This window comes from Tamandua tetradactyla, chromosome 6 (genome assembly GCF_023851605.1).
Source record: "Tamandua tetradactyla isolate mTamTet1 chromosome 6, mTamTet1.pri, whole genome shotgun sequence".
Classification (NCBI taxonomy): domain Eukaryota; kingdom Metazoa; phylum Chordata; class Mammalia; order Pilosa; family Myrmecophagidae; genus Tamandua; species Tamandua tetradactyla.
Genome location: NC_135332.1, coordinates 123410639 through 123437575, shown reverse-complemented (window position 1 = coordinate 123437575; position 26937 = coordinate 123410639). Strand labels below are relative to the sequence as shown.

General features: G+C 36.9%; 1 protein-coding gene and 1 long non-coding RNA gene across 2 annotated transcripts in view; one reads left to right on the top strand and one right to left on the bottom strand.

The window, feature by feature from the left end:
• STMN2 (stathmin 2) overlaps positions 1-26937 on the bottom strand; it is a 58080-nt gene that overhangs the window by 21404 nt on the left and 9739 nt on the right. Inside the window, exons 2-3 of the mRNA XM_077167054.1 lie at positions 9255-9350; positions 5438-5610 (exon numbers count right to left, since the gene is read on the bottom strand). Coding sequence (XP_077023169.1) covers positions 5438-5610; positions 9255-9350 — 269 coding nt within the window. The remainder of the gene's footprint in view (positions 1-5437; positions 5611-9254; positions 9351-26937) is intronic.
• Positions 14080-26554, top strand: LOC143686331 (uncharacterized). The gene is made up of 3 exons (XR_013177070.1): positions 14080-14205; positions 14651-14745; positions 26273-26554. It is a non-coding gene; the product is annotated as an uncharacterized LOC143686331 (long non-coding RNA).

The following is a 26937-nucleotide window of genomic DNA, read 5'->3' as shown; positions in this document are numbered from 1 at the left end:
ATGGTCAGTGCTGCAATAGTGGCAACAGATGGAACGAGGAGGTGGGGAAACTGCCAAAACATTTAGCACAGAGTGAATTCAAGCCCACATGGAGAAGCCTCTGCGGCCGCCCTCCCGGCTATTGACTCAGAAGGCCTCAGCAACACAGCCTGGGTCAGCGGTTCCTAGTGAGGGTCCCTGAATTTTTCAGAACAGGCCTGGAAGGTACTAATGGGAGTGGGGGTGAGAGATGTTTGTAAACTTTGTTAGGTTTCACAATCCCTAGCAGAAATCATATTTCACTTCTATATCTACATCTACCTTTACATTTACTTTGAATTAAAATTATGCCAATTCAGTGAGAAAATACTTATTATTTTATGATGATCAGAAATATTAGCTGGCAATTGTGGTTTCTTTTGAGTAACACTTACGGGAAAAGGGATTTATTACTATTTATTTAAATGTAGTATATTTGGCAGGCAGAATCTTTAGAAACTTGTAACTTATGGGAAAGGAAATGGATCCAGGGCAATGAAATAGTTCGTAACCCCTGGGCTACGTTGTCCATGTATTTTTAAAAAGCCTTTATTGACTCCTCATTCCTTAACTTATGGAGCCTGAGGACCTACACTGGCATTTGAGGCCCTCCATAATCTCCCCTCACTACTTTCCAATTCTCTACCCAAATCCTCTAGTCCAACCCACCATCCTGAAAACATACGGTCTGCCTTCTCACCTCTGTGCACCCTTGGTCTAGCACACATTCCTGTATTCCCTAATTATCTAGCACTACTTATTTTTCCAGTCACACCCTTTTTAAAACAGTTATTTTTCCAAACAGATGCTGTGATTCACATAAAGTAGTGAGAAGGCTCTAGTCTCCTCAGTGACTTCTTATTTCACTTGAAGTCAAAGTCCTTAAGATGCTTCCTTCTGACCTCAGTACCTACCAGTGTCCTCTTGCTCCCTATTCTTCAGCCACACTGGCTTCCTTGTTATTTCAAAAACCTACTTAGCATACTCCTGCCTCAGGGCCTTTGCATTAGCTATTCTCTTAAAATGTTCTATCCCCAGAGAATGCTGCACAGCTCACTCTCTAACCACCTTACTTTATGCTTCTTTTCAAATGTCCTTTTAATCCAAGAGACCTTTCCTAACCAACCCCATATAAATTGTACCTTTCACTCCAAGACTCCCCCTTTCCTTTGTCCTGCTTTATTTAGTGTATCTGAAATGTTAAATATTTATTTATTAGCTACTTCTCCCCACTGGAATGTAATGTCAGGAATGAGAGCATTCCTAATTTCTAAAATAGTGCTTGACAAATAGATGCTCTGCTAAATAAGTAGTTTTCCCCAGATTAAGAGATTTTCAGATTGCAGAGTTCACTAGGTGCAAGTTCAGAAGGTGTCATTTGGAAGCTTATTGACTACAATTTTGTCTTAGTATGGAAGGATGAAGTAAAAGGTCACTTTAACATTTGGCTCTAAAACTTATTGTTTATTCACTTATGAACATTTGTGAAAAAATAAATATTGCCAGGCACTATTAAAAAAAAAGACATAATCCTTATCTACAAAAGTTTATAATCTAATGGGGGATATGGAATTGAACAAATAAATATGCAAATAAATATGCTTACAAATTGTGCTGATTGCTACAAAGGAGAAATAGATCAGGGTACCATGAGAGAGAATAACAGATGAAACCTGGGCTCAGAGAAGCCCCCAGTCCACAGGGAGGAATGGACATATAAGCTCAAACTACAGGTAGTCAGGCAAGGAGGAGAGATTCTATTACTTACAGTAGGTCCTAAAATTCACCTGGTTTGGCTCTGAGAAAGTAAAGACTGAAATCATAGCACGGGAAACTTCTTTTTATTCTATATTTCTATAAAGATCTAATTCTTAAGGAATATATTTTAAAAACTAAAGTTGAATCTGAAAAATTACCTGGTGCTAATATGAAATACTTAGATCTAAAGCTCCGCCACTGACTTACATGGATAGTCACTGCGCTGCCCGGTTCAGCCCCCTTCAGCTACCATAGCTACTGAGCACTTGAAATGTGGCTAGATTACATTGATACAGGCTTTCAATATAAAACACACACCAAATTTTAAAGACTCAGTATGAATAAAAGAATGTGAAATATCTCATTAATATTTTTATATTGACTGCATGTTGAAATAATGTTTTTGGACATGGTGGGTTAAATAAAATATATTGCTAAAACTAATGTCACCTGTTCCTTTTTTTTTTTTTAAATGTGGCTCCTAGAAAATTTAAAAATACATGTGGGGGGCGGGCCACGGTGGCTCAGCAGGCAAACTTCTTGCCTGCCATGCCGGAGACCTGGGTTCGATTCCTGGTGCCTGCCCATGTGAAAAAAAAACATACATGTGACTCACATTTTATTTTTATTGGACAGCACTGTTCTATATAGCTGCATAGATTGCTTTCTAAAATTCTGTTTAGATGAAGATATTCATGCAGGATATGGAGAGGACAAATGAAGAGAATACAAATTGAATATGTATGAACTAAAATAATGGTTTACTGTTGTAGCAACACTAAACATTTACAGATAAAAATTGTGGACATCTGTTGTTTTGCTTGCCTAAGATCCATTTCACCTTTTTCTGAAAAGGAAACCTCAATTTTCATTGAGGAACTACCCCTCCACATCTTAGCACAATTCCTTTGCAACTCAGTGATGGGCATGTGCTCCAGACTAGCAAAGCAAAGTAACTGTAACCCCTTGAATTATTAGTTCAGGGATGGGCAAGTGATCCAGAATTTTTAAAAAAACTTATAGGAAAGAGACTCTCTCTCTGCTGGATTTGCTAAAGTGAGAGGAAAACTATTTGGCACTGATTGTTTAGACTAAATTTTCTTGTGAATGAAACCAAGTAGAGGCAAGAAGGGATTCTGATGGATAAGAAAAGAAAGATTTCTGACAGAACTGCTTGAACACCTGGATGCAGCTGTTCCTGAAGCTGTAACCTTGGCCACATAGGCTAATAAATCCCCCCTTTTTGTTCCAGCCAGCTGAGTTGATTTCTAGTTGTATGCATAGGAGAGAATCCTCAATAAGTGATTGCTTGAGATACATGCACTCGCCAAAAGCTCTTTAAAGAGAATTAATTGCTCTTCAAATGAACACTAATTAAGTCAGTACAATTTAATAGAATAAAATCAACTGATGATTTATTAAGTTGGTTTTTTCTACTAGTTAGTTATATTTTCTTCTAATTAAAACCTTACTACCAGTACATCATCCTTATCATGTTTTTGAAAATTTTAGCTAATAGCATCAGAAGTGTGAAGGAATACTAATTTTAAAGGGTTCCAAAGATCCTTTTTTCTGGGTATCATAATGTTAGATGGGTACGTTTGTAAATGCCTTTTACCCATGTGGCCAAATTTCAACTCAAGTCAATTGTTCTAATGTGTAACTGTTGATAATTTATTGCTGTTGTTGGGTTGCAGGAATTTTACCAGAATCAGTAATTAGTTACATCAGGGGATTTTCATAAAAATACCCAGTTAATTTTTATTATCTCTGTGTTCTTTATTCTTTAACACTTTCTTTTAAATTACATACATTACTTAGAGACAGCAGCAGCAGCATCTTGAGCTTTGGTGTTGACTTCTGATCCCTGAGTTTTAATTTCAGCTCAGTCACTGACTTTGTATCCTAATGAAGTCATAGCCTCTCTCTGTGCTAACCTATGACCTAATCTTTCATTATTCTAACATGCCAACGCTTGGGTGAGAACTTAAACAGCCTTAAGTACAATATGCTCTCTACTGCTGTAGCTAGTTGGTTACCCCTGCTGGCAGCAAATACTTTCTCAGCTATAATCCTGAATAAATTAATTTAGCATTACACGAGAAAGAAGCTGATAAATGTTTTCTTAAAAAGTAACTCTCTGTACATATCCTTGTGTTAGGAGCTCAGTCTCCTCCTTTTAAAATCTATATCTTTAAAAAAAAACTATATCTTTTACAGCAGTAATTGGTTAATATGATAACAAGATATACAAAAGAAATACTCAAGAGACACTTGGAAAACTCCACTCTTTGGTGAAAATTGAAATTGTGTTCAGTATATTATGTAACATAGGAAGAATTTTGAACCACAAAGATTAAAATAAAAAATATTTTCTGTTTCAGAGAATTTAATCTGAGGTTTCTAATCTTTGGGACTTGTTATTTGAAATTATTTATATATTACACACAGACATGTACAAATTTGCATTTGTCCTGCACTCTGTTATAAATTTTGTTCTTTAGGAGAAGGACTATCTTCATTCTCTTTGAAATTATTTAATATTTAATCTGTCGGCTGATTTTTTATAGACAAAGTATTCATAAAATTGGTTATTATAAATGCAGAGTTTATATACAAATGATAGAACTGTGCATGGAGCATATTCTTAGTGACTACATGATTCTAAAAAGATATGATACTGTCACCGTAAAATACAGTCTGGGGAAGTGTTACTTAAAATAACTTCATATTCAGATGATCAAGAGTAGCTGAATGGGAAGGAATTCCCATAGCCATGTAGCTGGTACAGATAGATTCAGATGGCTATCATCTGCCTCCATACATAAAGTTCCTTGGATTGCTGGGTGCCCCTGCACTTTAATACCATTGGCTTTCCTTAGCCGTCTGACTGTAGGAGATTAAAAATTTGGCCAAAGAAAAGTTTTCTAGTAGAAACGAGGACCAATGGCAGGAAGCAAAACCATCCCTTCAAGGCTTAGAATTGGATGAGGAAAACGAAAGATCCCAGAGAGGGTCCTGGACTTAGAAGGTCCAACCTGAAGGGCAGGCAGCGAGCCCTAAGGAGGCAAGGGCAAGCTTGGTCATTACACTGGGGTGAACTGCGCCTGGGCAGGAAAGATCTTGGCATTAAGACCTGGCAGTTTATAGTTCCAGGAAAAACGGTGCGTGTGCAATGAGGGGGTAGGATGGAGACACTGGGCAGGAGAAGCCACCACTCCGGTCCCCTCTCACTCCCCACCATCCTGGAGTTACCTAAGGCTCTGCTTTCTTGGCAGTGTTGGAGTAGGGGCAGGGGCGTTTTGAGGATAAGGGGATCTAATATAGCAAGCAGGAAGGGGCACTAAAGTATTAAAGTTCTTTCAGTTTCTGAGTTTTCTGGTTTTAGCCAGCTCAAAAGTAGATGTTCATCTTACCACAATCAAGGGAGTTTTGACCTCAACTCCTCTGGTTCCATGTCCAGTGAGAACCTTTGCACACTGGATAGCACCAGTGTAGGTTTCATTGTCCCCTATGACTTCTGTGCTTCTGCTAGAAGTGTGTGTGTGTGTGTGTGTGTGTGTGTGTGTGAGAGAGAGAGAGAGAGAGAGAGAGAGAGAGAGAGAGAGAGAGAGAGAGACTAAGCGAGAGAAAAGACGTAAGATCATATGGAAGAAGGTACCTTTCTTCTTTCCTCTGCAGCCTCCAGCTTCTTCTGGATCTCCTCCAGGGACAGGTCTTTCTTCTTTGGGGAAGCTAAAGTTCGTGGGGCTTCTGAGATAGGAGATGGAGGTTTTAAGATCAGCTCGAAGGCCTGGCCAGAGGCACGTTTGTTGATTTGCTTCACTTCCATATCTGAGAAATGGGAAGTTTGAGAATGTTAAGCACAGAGAGAGTAAAATAAAAATTTATTTAAAAAATGAAATTCTGGTGCTTGAAAGTAGCATTGTTATTCTGGCAAAAAGGAATAAAATTCTCATAGGGTCACTTGCTCTACCCTGTTTTGCTTGTATAAGACCTCCCTCTTTAGTATAATTATGGACATATTTTAACAGAATAAATGTTTACAGTTTTGGGAAATTTCATAATGTCTAAAGGGAGTTGAATGATGGAGGCATGCATTGCAAAAATGACCTGAATTGATTTTGAACTAAAGTTTGTTTATTTTCCTTTTGAATAAAGATGAGCTTCACATGAACTCAAATAGCACAGATTTATTTTTTGTCAATTACCATGGCTGGAAGCATTTTCAGACTAAATTATGAGGAGAATAGAGTTCTTCAGCGTGTATGTGTATATATACATACATATATTCCTGAAGTTGGAAATCATAGGAGATATGTTAGAACCAATTTAACTCCCTGAATAGTTGGAAATAACTTGGCAAAGTCAATGCTAATGTGCAAAGCATCAGGTTGGCTGCTGATTTGCCCTTCAGTGTGTTTGTTGATCTGAGTCATCAAGCATGGGTAGTACCCACTCTCGGACCTGTCTTCAGATGCTGACAGTTTACGAGGGTGATTAAACAAGACTCCACCGTAATGTCTTGGCTCTTCTTTTGCTGCTACTTAGAATATTTTCCCCAGCAGACCTCAGTTATAGATAGCAATCTAGGAGAGACATTGCAGCATAGGAGTTTCACTTATCTAATTTATACACTGTATCTATTTAAAAATCTTCATAATTCAAGGACTGAGGAATGGTGAGTCATTTATTTTTCATCAGTGGTTAAAGTGATAAAAGTAAGCAGATTATCAGAGGCTCAGGTTTTAATGCTGTATAATATGATTTATAACATAAAACAATATAATTTATAACATTAAAAAATAAAGTGATAGTCAATTAGCATCTACTAAGACATTTATAATTATAGGAACTCACAATTTACTAAGATACAATGATTATTTTTTAATTCAATGGGCAACCCCCCCTTTTTTTTTTTTTGTTGGGTGTTCTTTATTTTGAGCCCCAAACTGACTTCAGTCTGCTGGCCCTTGTTTTGCTCTTGGAAGCTACCCAAGATGAGAACCTTCTTTGTTGTGCATCATCATCTTTCAAATATTTGAAAACAATTACAAAGTTCCATTTCAAGTCTCCCTTCCCCATCCTGAACGAAAATATCCTTGGTTCTCTGGAGTGACACTATTTGCAACTCTTCACAACACTGGTCTGTAACCTAAATGCAGTCTAATTTATTAATGCCCCTTTAAACTGTGGCAACCAAAGTGGCCTGGTCTCCAGAATAAAGGAGACATATTACTTCTCATCACGTGAATATCATGCTTCTATTAATGCTCTTTTAGCAGCCCTGTTGGGGCATTTTGAGGTAGTGGTCAAGTGAAACCCAGGTTCTACAGGAATTGACCTTAAAACCTGAAGTGCTAACAGACAGTACAGGCAACACCAATTCCATACATACATAGATAGACAGGAAATGATGTTTTATTCACAAATATAAAAACATCAAAAATTTTTCCTGAACACATCCAAGATTATGCTTACATTTTGAATAGAACTCTTTAAAAATGATCTAAGCATATGGGAGAGGATTAGAAGAAAACATAGGCAAATGCAAATAACCTATTTCTTACGGTGGTAAGGTTGTGAGTGGCTTAGGGTACAGACTTTGGAATCAGTATTGCCTGTATTTGCATCCAAATAGTAAGCACTCTTCTAGCTGTCTGTAACTGGGAAAACTAATTGACTTCAAACTCCTATTTCCTCATCTAAAAGATGAAATAAAAAGAGCACTTTCCTCATAAGATTGTTGTGAAGATTAAAAGTTAAAGGATACTGAATGCAAAGCCCAGGCTGAAGCACTTAGTAAGTCCTTATAAATGTAAACTCATTATTATTATAGTTACTATTCATTCTTGTTATGTTTTGTCTGCAATAAATGCTTGAAAATCATGAATCTAATATAGAATGATGAGACTAGTTTAAAGACTTGGAAAATCTGGAATTCTCTAATTCTACTGGGAAGCTGAGCCCGAGCAGTGTGGACATCCAGTCAATGTCTGAGACTCAGCTCATATACAACTTCTCACTTTCCTCTCCCCTCCTGACAATCCCAAGTCAGGCCGAACCAGTCACTGCCTCCCCTGTCCTACCGGTATACTTGGTATAAGCCTCCACCTTAGACTAAGTCAACTGTGTCCTAATTACTGATTATTTGTATTTTGCAAGTCTCTTCTACTAGGCCCTAAGGTCCTTGAAGGCAAGAACTGTATTTTATTTATCTATGGATCCTCAATGCCCAACACATAATTAGATGTTAGAGACTCCTAAGAAGCACAGCTGGACTATTATCTGTAGCGGGACCCAGAAGATTAATAAGGATCTGTGTAGTGCATTTATCGACTGAATGAACTTACACAAAATAGGCGTTGGGCCTGAATTTTTACTGAAACATTCTAATGATCATTTTATTTGATACTGAAACCCTTTCACATGGAGGGTGTTTTCTGGTGAAACAGATAATGAGCACATGATATTTGTGCCATGACTGAATAACTTTGGAAGGAAAAAGCCTTTGAGTTTTGGGATAGGCTTCCAAGATACAGAATGGGTTAACTGCCACAGGATTCCTTCACCTAATCTTTAATGTATTTCTTTACCCTGTAGAAAAGAAAAATAATTGTGAGCCAAAAAGGTAGCACACTTATTACCTCAGCTCTATCTATGCATGTAATTGTAGCCAGCATGTTGATTAAATGGACGGGATTAAGTGAGGATGATATTGTTGATAATAATAGCTACCATTATTAAGTGTTAACATCATGCTAGGCTTGGTGCTAAGCATTTCGTGTGCCTTCCAACCATCTAAACCTCATGGCAACCATGCTAAATGAGGCTTAGAGAAGCTAAGTAACTTCGCCGAGATTATGGGGAGAATGGCAGAGAGAAGAAGGAAACCAAACTAAGCATAATGAATCAGGATGAAGCAAACCTAAAGGGTTGTACTTCAATAAATTTAATTGCAACGCCTATTATTTGGGCTTTCCTTTTAAAATCCTCTTCATTTGGGCCCTTAGTCATAAGTCAGCATTATTATTGGTACTTATTAGTTTGCTGACATGCACACACAAAACATGATAACTATCTTAAAACTACCATAAAGCAAAAAGAGTGATGGTTGATTTTCTTTCTTCAATATTTCAAAGTATAAAGTATTTCTTTGCAAATTAGTCTACTCTAATTATGGTTTGGCAATGAAGAGCTCTAGACTTTCTGTGGATGTTGATAGCTGTATGTGACTGGTAATGACAATCCTTCCATGTTTCTTAAGAGGTGTTAATGTGTTGTTATTGGGACCAAACCTGAACCATTTTGAGCAACAGACAATCAGTAAGACCTAATAGCTAGACACAGTAGGTCGATGGTGAGATCTACAGAACATTGATTTAATTATATCAGGAGCGGTGTGAGAAAAACAAATAGGTCCAAGCTTTTGTAATGATCTAGCCACAGCAGGGGCATTTCTAGCCTAGGCAACTCACCATCATAAGTATAGATGTTGATGTTGCGAGGTTCTGGATAAAAGCAAGAGCAGATCAGTGACAGCATGGACAGCTCCTTCATTTTTTCCTTGTAGGCTGAAATAGGAGAGTCAGGATTAGTATTTTTCATTTTCTGAATTTCCTCCAAATGCTTCTTTTAATTCAAATAATTACTGAAACCTCCTGCAAAATGAATTTTGCCAAGGACGCTGCTTTGCTCTTTCGTGAAACACATTTGAACAAAAGATTGAGATAGGACTATGAAGTGTCTATTTCTTATTTCATCACTAGCATAAAAATACAGAGGACATAAATTCCACATTAAAGCAGTTTGGACACCAAGTGAGAGGAAGGGAGTTAGAGAAAGAAATGAAAGTATAAGGAATCAGGATCCAACAGAATAGGAGAGAGGCAAGAAGGATTTGGAAGAAACAGAAACAGATAAAGTTGGCAGATAGGGCCATTCCAGTAAGTGTACACATGGGTCTATTGCAAATAAGTAAGATTTAGTGGCTACTCATTTGCTAATTTAGCCTGAATAGCCACATATCCATTTGGAGAGAGTGAGAGAACTCACAGAATAGTTACTAAGCAGATACATCCTCCAAGGTCCTGTCTTGCTGCTTTGTCTTTATTCCCAAGTACATTTGCTTATTTTTCTCTGTTTTTACATACAAAAAAAGCCTGGACCTGACATCAGATAGAATCTCCTTCCTTCTCTGCATAACCTGTTTGGGTGCCCACTTTCCCTTTCCCTTTTCTCACCCTTCCTTTTTCTTATTTTCCTCCAAGAGGCCTCCTGCTCTGGTAACCGTGGCGGACATCTACCACATGTCACCAGGACAAATGTCACCAGACCACTAAATAGGGCTAAGGAGGTGGGATCTTCTCACCTCTGTTGATTATTTAATTCAGTGAAATTAATAAATTAAGGAAAGTGGAAAAAGATGTGCATGTATTGTGCACTCATTTGTGAGAAAGTATAAACAGATAGTGACGGCCTAATATATTGAGCTCACAGGCAACATATGGTCTTGGCAGGGTCTTCTGATTATAACTGAAACCCAGAGGAGGATGAGTGCCTTAAGGTAAGAAGTCCTGGCAGGTTAGATTGGGGATTATGGGCAGGTGAATCTTTTGATGGCCAATAGGAAGCAGATTCAACAGTGTCACAGAATGTTAGACTGGGAAGGTTCTAAGAGATCAACAGTCAACTGTCCATCTACCCCCCCACCAATTTTTTTTAGAGTTCTAAAAAATGTAATGCTTTATAGTAGCATTACAAAATGTTTAAAACGTACAGGAAAAGAAATTCCAATCATCTATATTCCCCTATCTAAAGATGGCAATTATTTTCACACACATATTTTCTTTATAAAATTGTACCTTATAAGCATCATTATTTTCTGTATCTCAGTGAAAAAAAACAATGCCACTTAAACCATGAAACCATGCTCTTAATAAATTTTAAAATGTATATGCATCAAAAGAGGTCTTTTAGTCCATCACAGACTTTTAAAAATCATGTATCTTCTCTTGTACATACATTTTAAAAAAGTAAAATGAATTGATTAAGGTATTGCTCAAACTTCTATGCATCCAAAGCTGCTCTCCTGAATCGTTTTTTAACATGACATCATTGATGTCCATACTTTTTCACATCCCATTGCACTCTGTGCCTCATGCAACGTTTCTTAAGTTTTCAGTTCACAAAGGGAGCTTCTGAGGTGTAGGTAATGTTCTGTCTCTTGACGTAGGTGGTTACAGGGATGTATTCAGCTTCAAGTTCATTAAGCTGTGCACTTAGAGTACTTGCACTTTTATGTATATGTCAATAAAAATATAAAAATTTTTTTCTTTAACTTTCTTTCATGCTAGTGAGTCCAATTCTGCAAGTTTTGATGTTGGCCCTTGATCTTAGCAGATGTCAACTGAAGATATTCAGACCAAGTTTATAAATGTTCAGGCAATGACAATTTTATCAAGACTGCCATCTGGCTGCAATGATTTTAAGATGCATTGCAATTTCAGATGTTAAAAATCTGAAAAATGCATACTGAAATCAACAACATATATATCATTTTATACATTGCTTTTTAAAATAATAGCATAACATTTTTCATATTCCTAGTATTCTATACATCATTAAAATAATTTTTCTTATCAAAGTGATTGGTGTTTAATGATTACATACTCCACCTAATAAATATAATCCCAAATTGCTTAAAACTAATCCTGTATTTTAGGCATGTTCTTGCATCCATTTTTGTCATTATAAATTACATTGCAATGAAGATTCCCCCACAGATAGCGTGTAGTAGACATTACTAGGTGCCTACCTAAAATCCATTTCCCCCCTTTTCCTTGCCAATAGAAGCTAGTTCTGTTGATATGCTATGGATCACCTAAGCTAATAAGCCAACAATTCTGTTTCCTGTGTTAGTAGGATGGTCATGTAATCCAGTTCTAGATAATGAGAACAAAGAGAAGGCTGTTGCAAACCCACCACAAATTTTGCAAATGAGAAACCTGAGCCCCACATCAGCCAAAATCATTCTTGGCCAGTGACAAAGCTGGGATCTCTGGGTAAAAGGCAGTAGATCAATTTTTCTTAAGCCTGCTAGGAGGCCTTTTTCTGCTCTACTTTCAGGATGAGCGTCAATGTGTCAATAGGGCTGGGCATGTTTGCATATAGTTGAAAAAAGACCAAATAATGGCAAGTGCATGTGGTTCAACCTGACATATCCAGAGGCACTGCTAAAAGAGCTCTCTTTCCATTTAGCTTATTTCCTTAAAGTAACAAACACAAGTTGCCTTATGCCATTAAGAGCCCTGCCAATACTCATTCTGAGAGATTTTATTGAATGCCTTTGGAAATTTTGAATTTCCTAATGCTTACCTGTCTTATTTATTTATTCAGTTAATAAAATTCTGTCACTTATAAAAGTCCAATCATGTCTTTACATGGCTATTCAGTGTTAATTACAATTTCTGTCAGAGGGTAGGAACATTTCTTTCATACATTTAATTCCATGTACTAATTGAAAACAGTAATAGCAGGATGAGAGAATGCAAGCTGATATCCAAAACATTCTGCAAGACTGTGCATAAATTAGAAGCAGATATTAAAGATACTAATTCTACTAGAGATGGCCAATCCAAAAATAAAAGAAAAACCAAAGATTTTAGTCTCATAAAGCAGTAAAAGGACATCATTTCCACTGAAGATAACCATCTTCAACATTTTTTTTTATAGATCTGTTGTGAAATATATTTTAGGCTATATTTTATAGATTCGTGCATATTCAAACAAAATACCCAAACATGGATGGAAATGATACATGCAACTTCACAGTGTAGCTAGCTCTGAAGGAAGAAGAGTGATTGATGAGTTGGGGCTTGTTAATATCTTCCAAAGTATCCCAGCGCTACACCTTCCAAAAACACCTAAACACCCAAGAAACATGAAGTTCCAATCGAAGATGCCACACAGACTTCCACTTGTTCTTCAAAGCATACCTGCTCAGATTTCCCTCTGACAAGACGTATTTCTTCAATTCCTCTAACAGTATCATCTAGGGAGGGTTTTCCAAGAGAGTATCCCAGCTTCCATCCTTATAGAAGGAAACCTCATTCCTTAGAAAAAAATCCAATGTGTGGTATCACAAGAACACATGATTTTACATGGAGAAAGGATGGATATTGGATATTTCATGACAATGATGAGACATATGGAGATGGGCTTTTCAAGACCTCACTCTTACCCCCAATCTACATTTCTATTGTTTTCGTAAGTTATTTTCCAGATACCTCTGTGCAGGTGGCACTGTTTATCTCAATATGAAATGACCATCTTCAACATTTGACTTCACTTCCTTGGAAATAAAATTCCATATTTTTCAATAAGGCCACTGCCCTAATTATGCTGGATGAGCTAATGAAGAGAGAGGGGTGTTGAGTGTGTAAGAGAGCAATTCACTACCCTTTATATAATGTATAACCATAACTGATAAAAATGTTTTTTTTTTTTCCTTTCCTAGGTGGTCTGGGGACAAAACCCAGTTGAGCTGTATTTTCTTTTATAGCATCCTTACCTTGGTTATTTTCTTCATCAAAGGCTATGATTGTACATGGCATGACCCCACACAGTCACAGCCATTGTGTAGGTTCTCAGTGATGTAGTTGCTCTGAATCCTAGTGTGCTCTTTAAAACTACTTACAACTTCAAATCCTGATTGTATTTCTGCAATAAAGGCAGATTCACCTGCTAAGAAGTGTTTCCTCTCCACTTCGTGCAGTTGCCCACACTTTCCGCCAGGTAGCATCACCCTTCCTAAACCTCTCCTTCCATCTAAATCCTTCACAAAATTTGAGTCCCTGTGCAGGTTCCATGTCACAAGTGCCTTCCCTTTCTTGTGGCTGCTATCCGTACTGATCTCTTACTGCTCATGGCGGGCTGTACTACACAATCTTGGACTTGATTGTATACTGTTTTGAGTCACTCTCTACTGGTTTTTTATTTTTATTTTTATTTTTTTAGGTGCATGGTCCAGAAATCGAACCCGGGTCTCTCACGTGGAAGGTGAGCATTCTACCACTGGACCACCCATGCACCCTCCGTACTAGTTTTGATGTATAATTTTTGTTAACTGGACTCTCAGCTCATTGAAGGCAAATACTACATCTTAGTGATCTATGAAATAATCATAGCATAGCTCTGCATGAAACAGAAAATACTTGCTCAATGAATAGCTGTTAACTATCTTGCTCATTGACTTTAAATCAATTTCTCAATTAACAAGTATTTATGATCCCCAGCTATAGGCAGGAATTTCTGTAAGGCATTCTGGAATTACAAAGAGACATAAGAGTGTCCCTATTCTCAAGGAGTTTTCAAGTCATGGAAGTGGAGTATATGGATATAAAATGGGTTATAAACATGCAAGATAGGGTAAGTATCCAATAGGGGCACAGGTGATTTGTATTAGAAGTTCAGGAGAACCCCAGCGTTCTGGGGTGGGGAGTGAATCATCTAAGGAAAGGCGTTACAATTAAGGTAGCAAGATTTAACAAATAAAAATACGAATATTGCATATGACATAATATATTAAAAAATGATTTGTGGTTATCTGAAATCCAAATTTAACTGGGTGTCTTGTATTTTATCTGGCAACCAGAGCAAATGGACCTGGATCATGAAGACTGAATAGTTGAGGAAAGCAAGGAAGATACGAGAAGATATACCTTTATTGTTGTTGACACAGAGATAGGGTTCTAAAGAGATTGTGTGAAACACTCTTGTGGGTGAGGCAGTGAGTTTACGAACTGAGTGATAACTCAACTCCTGGGATAGCATCACTTTGTGGTTTTTGTGACTGGTGTTCTCTGTGTCCTAGGAGGCAGCATTCTCATGGCCTACACGTGATGGGTTTCAGGAGTTATGTCTCGACAGTAAGTCTTCCTGGAGATTGATTTTGCTCCAAGAGTTTGGGTAAGATGTTTCAAATATTTGTTCATGTAAAAGGTATGTGGTAGAAGACATAATGTTCACATTAAAACATACAAGATTATACTAGAATCCAGAATGCCAAAATATTGACCTTTAGAAATTTTAAACAGGGAAACCTCTTGAGAGTTCAGCTTTGAGTTCCACCCTTGGGAACATTTCTTGGAAAGAGTTTGAGAAGTACAGAGGTAGCAAGGTATAGACTATGGATTTAAGTCCTGGTTTCCCTGTACACTTATGGTTTATGCTGTTAAACACGTCCCTTTCACTTTCAAACATGAACCAGTTTGGACATTTTGCTCATCCTAGCAATAGGGAGCCACTGAACTCTTTGATGGGAAGATTAATGGATAAAAGTCTCAACTTATATTACTCTCATGTCATGCAAGAAAGACATTACCAGGAGGTGTATTATGACACAATGGCATACAGTTCAACAGGTGATATGGCTTGGCTTAGGAAAATGGTACTGCAAAGGGAAAAGAAAGGGAAGATGCTAGAAACTTTACAAAAGGAGAATTGATAGGAAAAAATGACTGAATGTGGGGATTAAAAGAAAAGGAAGTTAAAAAGAGGACTGTAAGGTTTTGAGCATATCAACAGGAGTCTGTAAGAGTGAAGGGAGAAGAGAGTGAGAGTCCTTGCCAATGGGTAGTCAAGGGAAGCTTTCCAGCTGAATCTACAATGGGCTGGACTGCAGAAAACAGGGCATGGATTGAGGCACTGAAATATAAATAATTTGGATAAAATTTTAAAAAAGCAATAAAAATATCCCTAGCAAATATGAAAAACCATAAGAAACGTACTAATGAAGTTTCATATTGAAATTTCATGGTTTGAATTGGCATTTTTCTTCATCGGTTTTTGGGAAACCACGTATTTTAGTCTTTTCATGATACCCCAACCTCCAGCTGAATTGCATGCATGTTTGTAAGGATGTGGGAGGTAATTTCGTATCATCTTTTCCATGGTTGGTTACATTTGCTATTAACTATTAATGTTTGCAATTAAGCGCCTTTCTCTAATGAATTCATTTAAAATTCAACTCACATGAAGTAGAATGATTCTATAGCAATATCCACTTAACCTAATGATGTATGAACATTAATTGTTTTCTTTAATTCATCCAAATGGCTACCATGAACTATGAATAATGGGAACAGCTACTACTTGTTGGGTTCAAACTGTGCCAGGCATGATGCTAAGCTATTTGTGTGCATTTCTCATTTAATCCTCTCAATAATGCTATGAGAGAGGTACTATAATTACTCCAAATTTACAAAGAAAAACACTTAGGTTGGTTAACTTGCCCAAGGTCCGATGAACCATAAAGCGTAGTGTCTAGTTGAATGTGGGATTGTCTGACTCTATGGCCTACTCTTAATGATATTCACTTCCCCAACAATTTGTTCTGATGCTTTATACAGACCTTCAACTGTCAACATATTGTCTCCAACAAAGAAAATAATTTATATTATTTTTGATTTTTAAAATAAGGAGTCAAAGTCTTTTTTTCTCTTTTCATCTTTTTTCACAATTTGTTCTTGAATTCATTCCAAGTGTGTCATTGAGTACATGATTTTAGGTAAGTGTAGAAGTTTATAAAAGAAAGTGTAACTTTTTGTGACATATAGATTATAACTGAGTAATAAGTAATGGTATAGAGATGGCTAGGAACTTCAAGAACAGTTTTGTCAAAAGGAACTGAGTCTATCTATTCTTATTATAGGACTAAAAATATCCTGTCACATTAATATCACAGCTAAGCAAGTGAATTGTAGTAAGTCCCTAGATATTTTAGAAAAAATCCTTTTGCATCTTTTACATGGCTAGTTCCAGAATGACATTTGGTAGGTAATTACTTGAATTTTCTCTATTTTTTTCTTCAGAGTGTGTGTATTTGTAGACCTGGCATGTGCTTTTTACTTTGAGGAACAAAGCATGGTTCATGAGCATAATCCAACTGGTACTATAGATGTAATAATCGTTAGATTTTGGGATCCATTAAAACAGCAGAGAGAGTTTGTTTACCTGGAAAAATATAAAAATATATATACCTGGATATAATATTTCACTCATTCTTCTAAATGCCCATCATGACCCAAGGCGTTTGCTCAAACTTTCCAAATACATCTTAATTTATATATATTGTGGTTTAACAAGAAAACAATGCATACTATTCATGACAATATAGCCCATTATTTTTGAATGGTCCAAATAATTAAAAATAAGTCCTTTAAAAAGTTTCAGTTTTCCACTTCACTTGGCTTGGAACAAGTTGATGGTGGGAACAACCACCAACACAAGTTCTCATTCTTACTGTGTTGTTATTTAGTTTGTATCATGAAAATTTCTTTCATTCATTCTGGGCAAAATTTCATCTGACTCCTTAGTTTTGGCTACTGCTGAGTGTAGAAGAGTAGTAATTTATGTATTCAACTTCCTGTTAGTATATGAAACAGATCAAGGAATGCTCTGGAAATGCCATTAATGTACCACTTCGGGAGAAAATATCTCATTATCCCCGAGTGGGCTGCTTGTGTGTGTCCTGATATATCAGCCTCCGTGAAAACCACGAGAACACAGCGCTTCAGAGAACTGGGTGACTGTGCACAGTCCTGCAGGCTGGATAGCTCTGCTGAAGAGTTCCCAGGGTATGCCAGCACTTCCCTTTTCCTCCTTTCCTTCCTCAGGTTTTTTTCTGCAATCATATTAGTCTAGCAGGGAGGTTTTCTCATTTTGAATTCAATCTAAATTTCTTCTTTTGTTAAGACCTCTTGGGAGAAAATAAAGGATAAAATCAGATGACAAACAGTGCAGGATATAGGTGTCTTGCATATGGTTTTATAGCAACTAAATTTGTATTGGTTTTTAACATAATTACATTACAGTTAGGTAGTATTGTGCTGTCCATTTCTGAGTTTTTGTATCTAGTCCTGTTGCACAATCTGTATCCCTTCAGCTCCAATTACCCAATATCTTACCCTATTTCTATCTCCTGATGGTCTCTGTTACCAACGACATATTCCAAGTTTATTCACTAATGTCAGTTCACATCAGTGAGACCATACAGTATTTGTCCTTTAGTTTTTGGCTAGTCCCACTCAGCATAATGTTCTCTAGGTCCATCCATGTTGTTACATACTTCAAAAGTGCATTGGTTTTTGAGAGACTTTATTGACAAAAAGCCCTTTTCTTTGAAGTTTATCGACGTATATGAACAGTGATAGAAAGCTGCTTTCCTTAGGAAAAAAATCTGTCATCTCCAGCAGAGGTGTCTTTAGAACCTGGCAAATTTGGGATGATAGCTGTGGACCCTACTTCTCTGACAGTTCTCATCACTTGTGCCTGGATTTAAAAAGAGAAAAAACAATGGGAGAAACAGGTGGCCTCTGCTAACTGGCTCTAAAAAGATTTGAAACTTACACTCACAATTCAGTGTTTAATAACACTGAACCCACACTTTACCACTGCTTTCCTAATTTTGTCTTACCCCCGCTTTTTTCCTCTTATGTCCCTAGTCTTAACATAGATGGGAATCAGCTACTTCTTAGCTCTTTTGTGATGTCTTCATTTTCCATTTCATAAACTGAGCTCTTGATCTTCATCTTAACTTGATTTTGACCATACTTTGTGTGCCTCCTTAATTGTTTTGGGACCCTGAACCCCAAGACCAGATTATATTTTAAAATGTCAAATCTGGCATCCCATTTAGGAAAACTTTTGGAACTCCATCACTGTGATTTTCTTCTTTAAAGATGAAACAGACTTAAATGATCTTCTTTAAAACACTTCTTGCATACTATACTGGCTCAAATTCGGAGTTTAAAAAACTTTGGTTGATGAATATGCAGTTGAAGACTCAACATTTTAAAAGAAGATAAATCAGATTTTAAAAGAACTATTTTAATATCCCAGAAGATCACTGATATGAGGTAATGTTCTGGATACTAATTTCTGCTTTGATGATGTAATGCTAACTCATTTAGAATAAAAATGGATTCAGTCTACATTCATTCTACTCACCCTCCCCGACAAGAATTACAGTCTCCTAAGCGACAATGACCAAAGAGGTTTTGAGAGATTAATATTTTGACCAGCCAAAGCATCACAGTTTTTCTTCATGAACAGATATTGAGTCAAGTAAAGGGGCATTTAAAAAGAAGAAAGCAGTCCAACCCATCACTGAGTTTTACAGAAACATAATTTTCAATTCTCCATTCTTGGCATAGCAATTGTGAAAGGAAAAAGAAACTGGATGGTATGAATCTGTCTTTTAGATCAAAATTGTAATGAGAGCTGTAAATTGTACTAACCTGGGACCTCAACTTACTCTTAATTTTAGTTAAAGCGCCTGCTGAATTTAATGAGAATTCTACAATATCATGTAAGGTCTTGTGTTTTTTTTTTTCTTTCCCTCTGATGAAAGAAACTCTGACAGTGCTTGATGTATGGGAGTTGTGGAAGCATTTAATACTCTTTACATTTCAAGATTTTATCACCATCCCTAATTTCTGGGTACTGAGGGATTTTTTTTTCTTTAAGTCCCCCAATACTATCAATTAGTAGTAACAAATCTAAAATGACAGCTAAGCTGGTTGGGACTTTATTAGACAAAATGAAGGTAAAAAATGGATACTGTTCAGCAAGCAGGGTGGTGTTCTCACGGAAAAACGGTCCTCCGTTTCCCTCCCTGTCTCCTGAGATGAGATGTGTTGGAGGATTGAATCATGTCTTCCACAAAAGGCATGTTCAGGTCCCACTCCTAATTCTGTGGATATGAACTCATTTACAAACAGGACCTTTAAAGATATTGTTGGTTAAGGTGTGCACAAACTGAATGAAGGCTGGCCTTAATCCAATATGGGTGAAGTCCCCACAAGCAAGAGAAATTGGACACAGAGAGAGAAGACAGAGAGCAGCCAGAAGCTGGACATCTACTGATCCCAGAAAAAAAAGATGGCACCACATGCATTACCATCTGACAGAAAAGCCAAGGACTAAGAATCACTATGCCTTGCTCCAGAACAACAGATTTATGGGAGAAAGCATTGGCTTGCTGACACCTCAATTTGGGACTTTTCCTAGCCTCAAAAACATGCGCCACCATATTCTCATAGTTTAAGCCAACCCATTGTATGGTATTTGTTTTAGTAGCTAGAAAACTACAATAGGATGCAACTGCCAATCGAGGTTGCCATGATGTTTCCATATTGGGTCTCCAAAATGGTTGAATGTGGAACTCAAGAGATTTAAACCTCTTTCCATTATTTTTTCCCCCTTTGGCATGGGCAGGCTCCTCCATTACTTTTTAATTTTTGACTTAAGAGTGGAAAAATATTTTGCATCCATTCTTAATTCAGCAAAGCTTACACATCCTATGTAGGGTGATTATGGCATTTGTAGGATCAATTTCTAGAACCACAAATGTTTTGGTTACCAATGATAGAGATACTGATTTTCTTGTTCATTTTGTTGTAATATGTGGCCTTTCTCCAGAAGATAAGCTCTGGCTTCTACTTCACATGCATTGAAGAATGAAGTTTGATTATGATTCAGGTCTTTGTACTGAAGAAAGTGGTATAAGACTACATATAAGGTGGATTACCTGTTATGTTCTATTGACAGTAGGAACTTTCAAAAAGGGAGATTGCAAGGCTTTTATCACAAGTACCAAATAAAAACATATGATATGAGTCAAATGACTTTATCTTAGTTATTGGTTATGGTGGTTTGAGCTGTATTTATCCCAGAAAAACATGTTCTCATAGGTGTAAACCCATCGTAAGCAGGAACTTCTCATGAGGCTTCAGTTAAGGTATGACCCACCTCATTCAGGATGAGTCTTAATCCTACTTCTGGTGTATTTTATAAATGGAATAAATAGAGAGAGAGAGAGAGAGAGAGAGAGAGAGAGAGAGAGAGAGAGAGAGAGAGAGAGAGAGAGAGGAGAGAGAGAGGGAAGGAGAGAGGGAGGGAGAGAAAGTGAGTGCCATTGAAGCAAGAAGTTGAAAGCAATAAAACACTGAAGAGAACAGAGAGACCAGCAGAAGCTGTTATGTACCTTGTCTTGTGGCAGAGAAACCAAGGATCTCTTGCAGTTGGTTTTGGGAAGAACACATCACCTTAATGATGCCTTGATTTGGACATTTACCTGGCCTCAAACTGTAAGCTAATAAATTCCTGTTGTTTAAGCCAACCCATTTCACAGTATCTGCTTTGGGCAGCCTAGGAAATGAAAACAATGGTCCAGCTGATATTCCCAATGAATTGGCCAGTGGTTTGTGCACTGAGGAAACAAAATTAATGAACTGAAATGGAATCCTCTTTATCACCATGAGATGGATTTGTCTTCGGATAATGAAATATTCAAATGTGTAGAGAAAACTGAGAAAAAACAGAGTTAGATTAAGAGGGACCCTGCAAGAATTTATGCCCTAAACCCTATCAGTCACATCCTGATTTAATTCCTCTACAATTTGAAGGTTTGTTAAGAGTTCGAAGCATATTTCTTGAATTTGCAAGTGAACCTCTTCTGCCTTGGAATAGTGTAGTTTCCTATGCATTCAAAGAACTCTATATCTTTGTTTTAGTTCTTACTGTATCTCAAAAAAGACATACTACTTATAATAACGTCAGGTTGGCATAAATGAAATATTTTAGTTTGGTGTTATTGCCAAATAATATTTACCAAAGTTCCACAAAATAGAAACCTTATGTGGGTAACGTACAAATTGTACTTATGGAACTCTCCTTAAATATTTTCTCAGGAAAATAATGAACAATAACTATTTCAGGCAAAGGGCACAAAAATCTCACATATGAGCCAGCATTTCTTTTGCTTCCCAAAACCCAAGGAGACTTTCAGGGTATTATTCAATAAAATTTTGTAAAATGAAATGTGTACTCAAGAGCGCCCTAAAAGTTGGATTTTCGAATCACATTTATTAGTTCTATTTTAGATAATCATTCATAAGCTGTGCATTGAATGTTTAGGTAACTGAGGCAGTGAACAAAAATGGATCACTCAGGTAAGTTCTTTCCCCTGAATGAAAACAAGCCCTATGGCTTTGCTGGACAAGCTTAAGTAATATGTCCTGCAGTCACTTTGTGCCAAAGACAATAGAATGACTATATATAACCTATATTTAAAAACAGAAACTATGAACATGGTCACAGTTCAGAACTACCTGATATGTAAAAAAAAACATTGCAGCGATTTTATTTTTAAGTAACTTTGGGAGTGTGTGAGGGTAACGGAGCCTTTGAAATGAGTGAAAAGCATCTTACTATTGCTTTCACACTGTAATTATCTTCAGCATCCATTTTGGAGGCAGCTAAAATAGCGTGAAAGAAATCCATCATGTTAACCTAGATATGCCACTGAAAATTGCTTTTTTTTGTTTTGGAATTCAAATCCTACTTCATCAAATCATATACTATGACTTTTATTAGCACAATATTCTGCAAGGAACACGTACAAGATACAAAATGAAATACAAAGCAACAAGCCATGTGGCTGAAGCCTGTGTTCCACAAACAATTTACTAACAAGATCAAAATAGTAAAGACAACAAAGTCCAGGACAGAATTTTCTGAATACTCTTTTTCTTTCAAATGTTTTTTATTCCTACTGGATATGATAAAATAATAGCTCCACTAAAACACAATCATTTTGGGTGGTACAAACATTTCATAGACTCACACAATGGTAAATGTAATTTTGTTATTAGTCTTTCCATGCCCAAATACCACTTTGTGTTTTACAGTCATGGAGCAAATGGCTACTGAAATTGAAATTCAATTTGAATTGACATTGAAAATCCGGTTTTGATTTACTTGAAATAAACAATTATATGGCACAATAATAATAGTACTGGATTTAAAAAATGATTGTATGTGCTCTTGCTGGTAGATTTGACAACAAACACAACGTGTGAGATAAAAATAAGAATTCCTGGGCGGTCAGGAGAGTGCTGCTCATACCTGAGGGATACACTGAGAAGGTCTTTTGTTTGTTTTTTCCCCTACTGTGAGCCTTGGTTGACTTGGATATGTGGACACTGTTTCTCAAAAAAGTGTCTTTTTAAGTTCAGCGGTATGGATATGCTTAGATTATTAATGCTTGCATTTGGCTCATGTGATTAGAATCACCAACCATAATACCTTAAACCTGGAAAGAGGAGTAGAAATCATCTCATGATATTCTCATTTTATAGATGAAGAAATCAGACTTAATAGCCTTTATTTCTCTAAACCTCCTTCCCATTTTCTGGGGGTGATAGGTGGTTGTGGTGGCAAGAATAGAGTGGAAAACAGAAGTGGGAAAGGAATGGAAGTGATGGTTGTCCTTTAAAAAAGCACTGTCTATTTTTCTGATATTTGACTCTTTCTCTTGTTGCAAACTGTTTGCACATTTTTGATGTTGGGTAATAAAAACCAATTTATTTTGAATTTTGTCCTTTCCTGAGATCTCTGAATTCTTTAATCTCCTCTTCCAGAGCACTTGAAAGCAGTCCCAAGATCAGTCTTTGAAAAGGGGGCCACATATTTTAGGCTCTCTCGGGAAGCAGATTTCTCTGTACTGTGAAGACCAGGGCCTGGTGCGGACAGAAAGTACTTCACATGCATCAAAAGTCCAGGAGAGGGAGTGGCACTTGTGGCTGCTTCCTCTGCTGAATACAATACAATAATTCTGGAATTATTTCCAGAATTCCTCTTGCTGCAAAACTTTCATGAAAATAGCATTTTCTTTTGACTTAATAAAATTATGGAATATGCTGAGACTCGTTCAAGCAAAACTATACTCTTAGGTAATTGAACAAGTCTGGATTAATTCCATTTTACAGATACAAAAACAAGCATCAGATGGCGATTGGATTAAATGAGGTTTAAGTTCTTTTAGAACGTTAAATTTTTTATTTTAGACCTTGAGCGAGTCACTTAACCTCTCTGGCCCTCTTTTCTAATCTATAAATGGTCTCTCAAAATTCTGAAATTTCTCAATTCCAAACATGTAGCAAATTTTGTCTTTAAATAATGTAACTTGCCCATTATACACAGATTCACCCTTATGGATATTCTCTCTAAGTATGGTATTTTCTGCAGGAGGGGCTTTCTTTATCTCCTTCTTTTAAACAAATTCTTTTATAATATCTCATGTGAAATAAGAGGAAAGCTTACTTTTCATATTTCTGCTTTGCAAATTATTTCCTCTTTCTGAATCTTGATACTTCATACTAAATATGTGATGGGCATAAAATATTATTATAATCTGACAAACGCTTCATAAAGCAACTCCATCTTGAATTTCAGATTATCAAATTACCAGGACAGATTCCACTCTTTCATGTACTACATGTAAGGTCTATTTTTGACTTTGATTTTTTATTTTTTTATTTTTAGGCAGTATAAGTGATGCATAAAATATAAGCTTTTAGATGTCATCATACGAATTCCCGGCATCTGTTCTTAAGATATGAGAAGGATCACGTATTGGTATAACTAGCTGGAAATGAGATGAAACAACCTGCGCTTTTTACTTTGTGGCATCAAAGTCATATGACTTGGTCATAAACATACCCAATAAAAGGAGAAAGCAAAAATTGGACCAAGTGTTTTATTTGCAGAGATAAATGTGTTGGAATCTGGCATAATAAAATGTTGATAGAATTTAAAAATCACAACTTGGTTAATACCTAAAGGCACAAAGTTGGCTCTCGTTTTCTAGACTTATTTTCATTAAACAGTGAATCTGGGGCTTGGAATATTGTTCACATCTTTAAACGCAGGTGAGGCAGGACAGAAGAGCTTATTACTAGGACAGGGTAAGGATTTGGAAATGTCCCCAAAGACTGTGACTCATCCAACCCCTAAGGCTGGGCATGTAGTTCCCTAAAAACAGAAGTGGGTCAAGTTTAATGGTTTCCATTACAAGCGCCTTTGAGTTTCTTCTTTTTCTTTTTTTTGCGTGTGTGTGTGGAGGTGGGGTGGGGGTGGGGGGGTGGTGTGGGCAGGGGCGGTGCATGGTCCGGGAATCAAACCCAGGTCTCTACATGAAGTGCTCGCATGGAAGGTGAACATTCTACCACTGAGTCACCCGGACATCCTGCGTCTCTTCTTTTTAAGGACACATTTTCTGGGTTTGTTTCACATAGATGAATCCTTATTCCACTGCTGTTCTGTTCTCTGCTAGTCTTTTCTTTCCAACTATATTTCAGTTTTTTGAGGGCGAGGCAAGGTGCTTTATAAAATTTTATGTATTTTCTCCAGCATGTAAAGGCCTGTGCAGCAGTTAGCAGGATTCTATAAATGCTTATCTCTCCGTGCCTATTGACAAGGGCTGAGCAGGTAGGAGCTGTCCATCAGTGGTCCAGGGGGCTTCCCCACTGAGACGAAGTATAGGGTGGCGCTAAAAAGCACAGAGGCTGGAACCAGATTGAGTTCAAATCTTTCTTCTACTAAGTTCAAAAGCTCAATTTTGTGTTACAGATTGGTATTTCTGTGTATTCTGAAGTGACCTTCTTTTCTTCTCCCTTAGCCTTTATCCCATCGCTGTAATTAGGTCAATGGTATGGAAACTGCACTTAGTAAGTGGTACAACTATAATCACTTGGTTCCTGGGAAAAATTAAAAAATGCCCTCTCATCTACATCCTTCACAATATTTACTGCAAAAAAGCAGCCAGTCATACCACTCATTAAGTTTTTTTTCCCCTAAATTTCAAAAAATGGAATCCAAATTTCCGAGCTTCAGTATTTCTTAAACTTAGCTGCTAACTTAGAATATTATTTTATCCTAAATACTAAGTTTCATTTGTTCCTCCTACTAAACTTTTTCAAAAAACTAAGTCTTTGGTTGATAGAAGAGATTCAGAACCTCCTATTTATACATATATTTTTTTTCACGTGAGGAAAATGTCTACATTTTTTTCAAGGCTGAAGTCACCCACATAGTGCAATATATAATGACCATGTGAGGATTTAAACTATATTAGTGGTTTCATATAAAGCTTCTCCTTTGTCATTATTTCATGTTGATGAGGAAATAGGAGCAGATCTTATCATCTGTATTTTATGACTTATACATGTTAAGAATATAATTTAATATGCAAAATGAAAAAGAACTACACTTGTAAATGTAAGCCCATAATATTTCTGTATCTGCAATTGTGCAGTAAATATAAATACACACAAAAAACAAAAATGCCAAAATTCTCTTTTATATTGGTAGACCATTATCCATCCTCCCATATTCCATTGTAAAGTCAGAGGCCAGATGAATGCTAATTTGATTTCTCAAGATACGCTCGTTACTCTCATAATTATATTCTGCTAATACCTTATAGATTGTTAAAATGGCAGTAATAGATTATTGATTGGAACCTGAAAACTAGAGATTGAAAATATTTTGCTTTCATGCCTGACTGGGAGAAAAATACTTAACTCTCAGTATTCATATCCTCTCGGTGTAGCCATCTAAAGGATATTCTGTTTGTGCTCCTTCGCTCTAGGGTCTCGATTGAGCTCATCTAGTAATGTATGGACAGGAGGAAGGCTGAATTCATCTGCCTAAGGAAACATGTGGAGTTATTCCTGAAAGAACAAGTGTAGTTGAGGGAAGAAGAAAAGTGCTAACGATCTACATAGGGCTCAGGTGAGTTCTAAGCAATAAGCCCTTCAAAATGTCCCATTCTGTTTTCTGAGGGATTCAAGCAACATTTTATTTCACTTTGAATGATTTAAGAAATATTTCTCAAAAAGAAAATGACTTGGTTCCACTTGTGCTCCTTGTTCCCTTTTCACTCCTTCCAAATGTTTTGGTATTTTCGTGAATAAAGTATCTACAGTTATTATATCTAATGACAATAAATCCTTAACCCCTTGCATTGATAAAGTACTTGAAAGATAATAATAACTTACACATTGTTTCCTAGATTCTGATGACAACCCTGTGATATGGATGGGACAGCAAGTCTCCCTATTTTATAGTTGCTGAATTTGAGGCTCAGAGAAAAAAGGATCTGACTGAGGACAGTAAAAGGAAAGACTCAGGGCTTCAGAATCCTGCTCCTGGGCTCTTCCTGAGTAGCACTAACCACCCTGGTGGTGAAGGGCAGAGCTGTTGAACTCTTAGGCTCCATTCTGTTGAACCCATGTTGCAAAGCTGTCAGAAGAG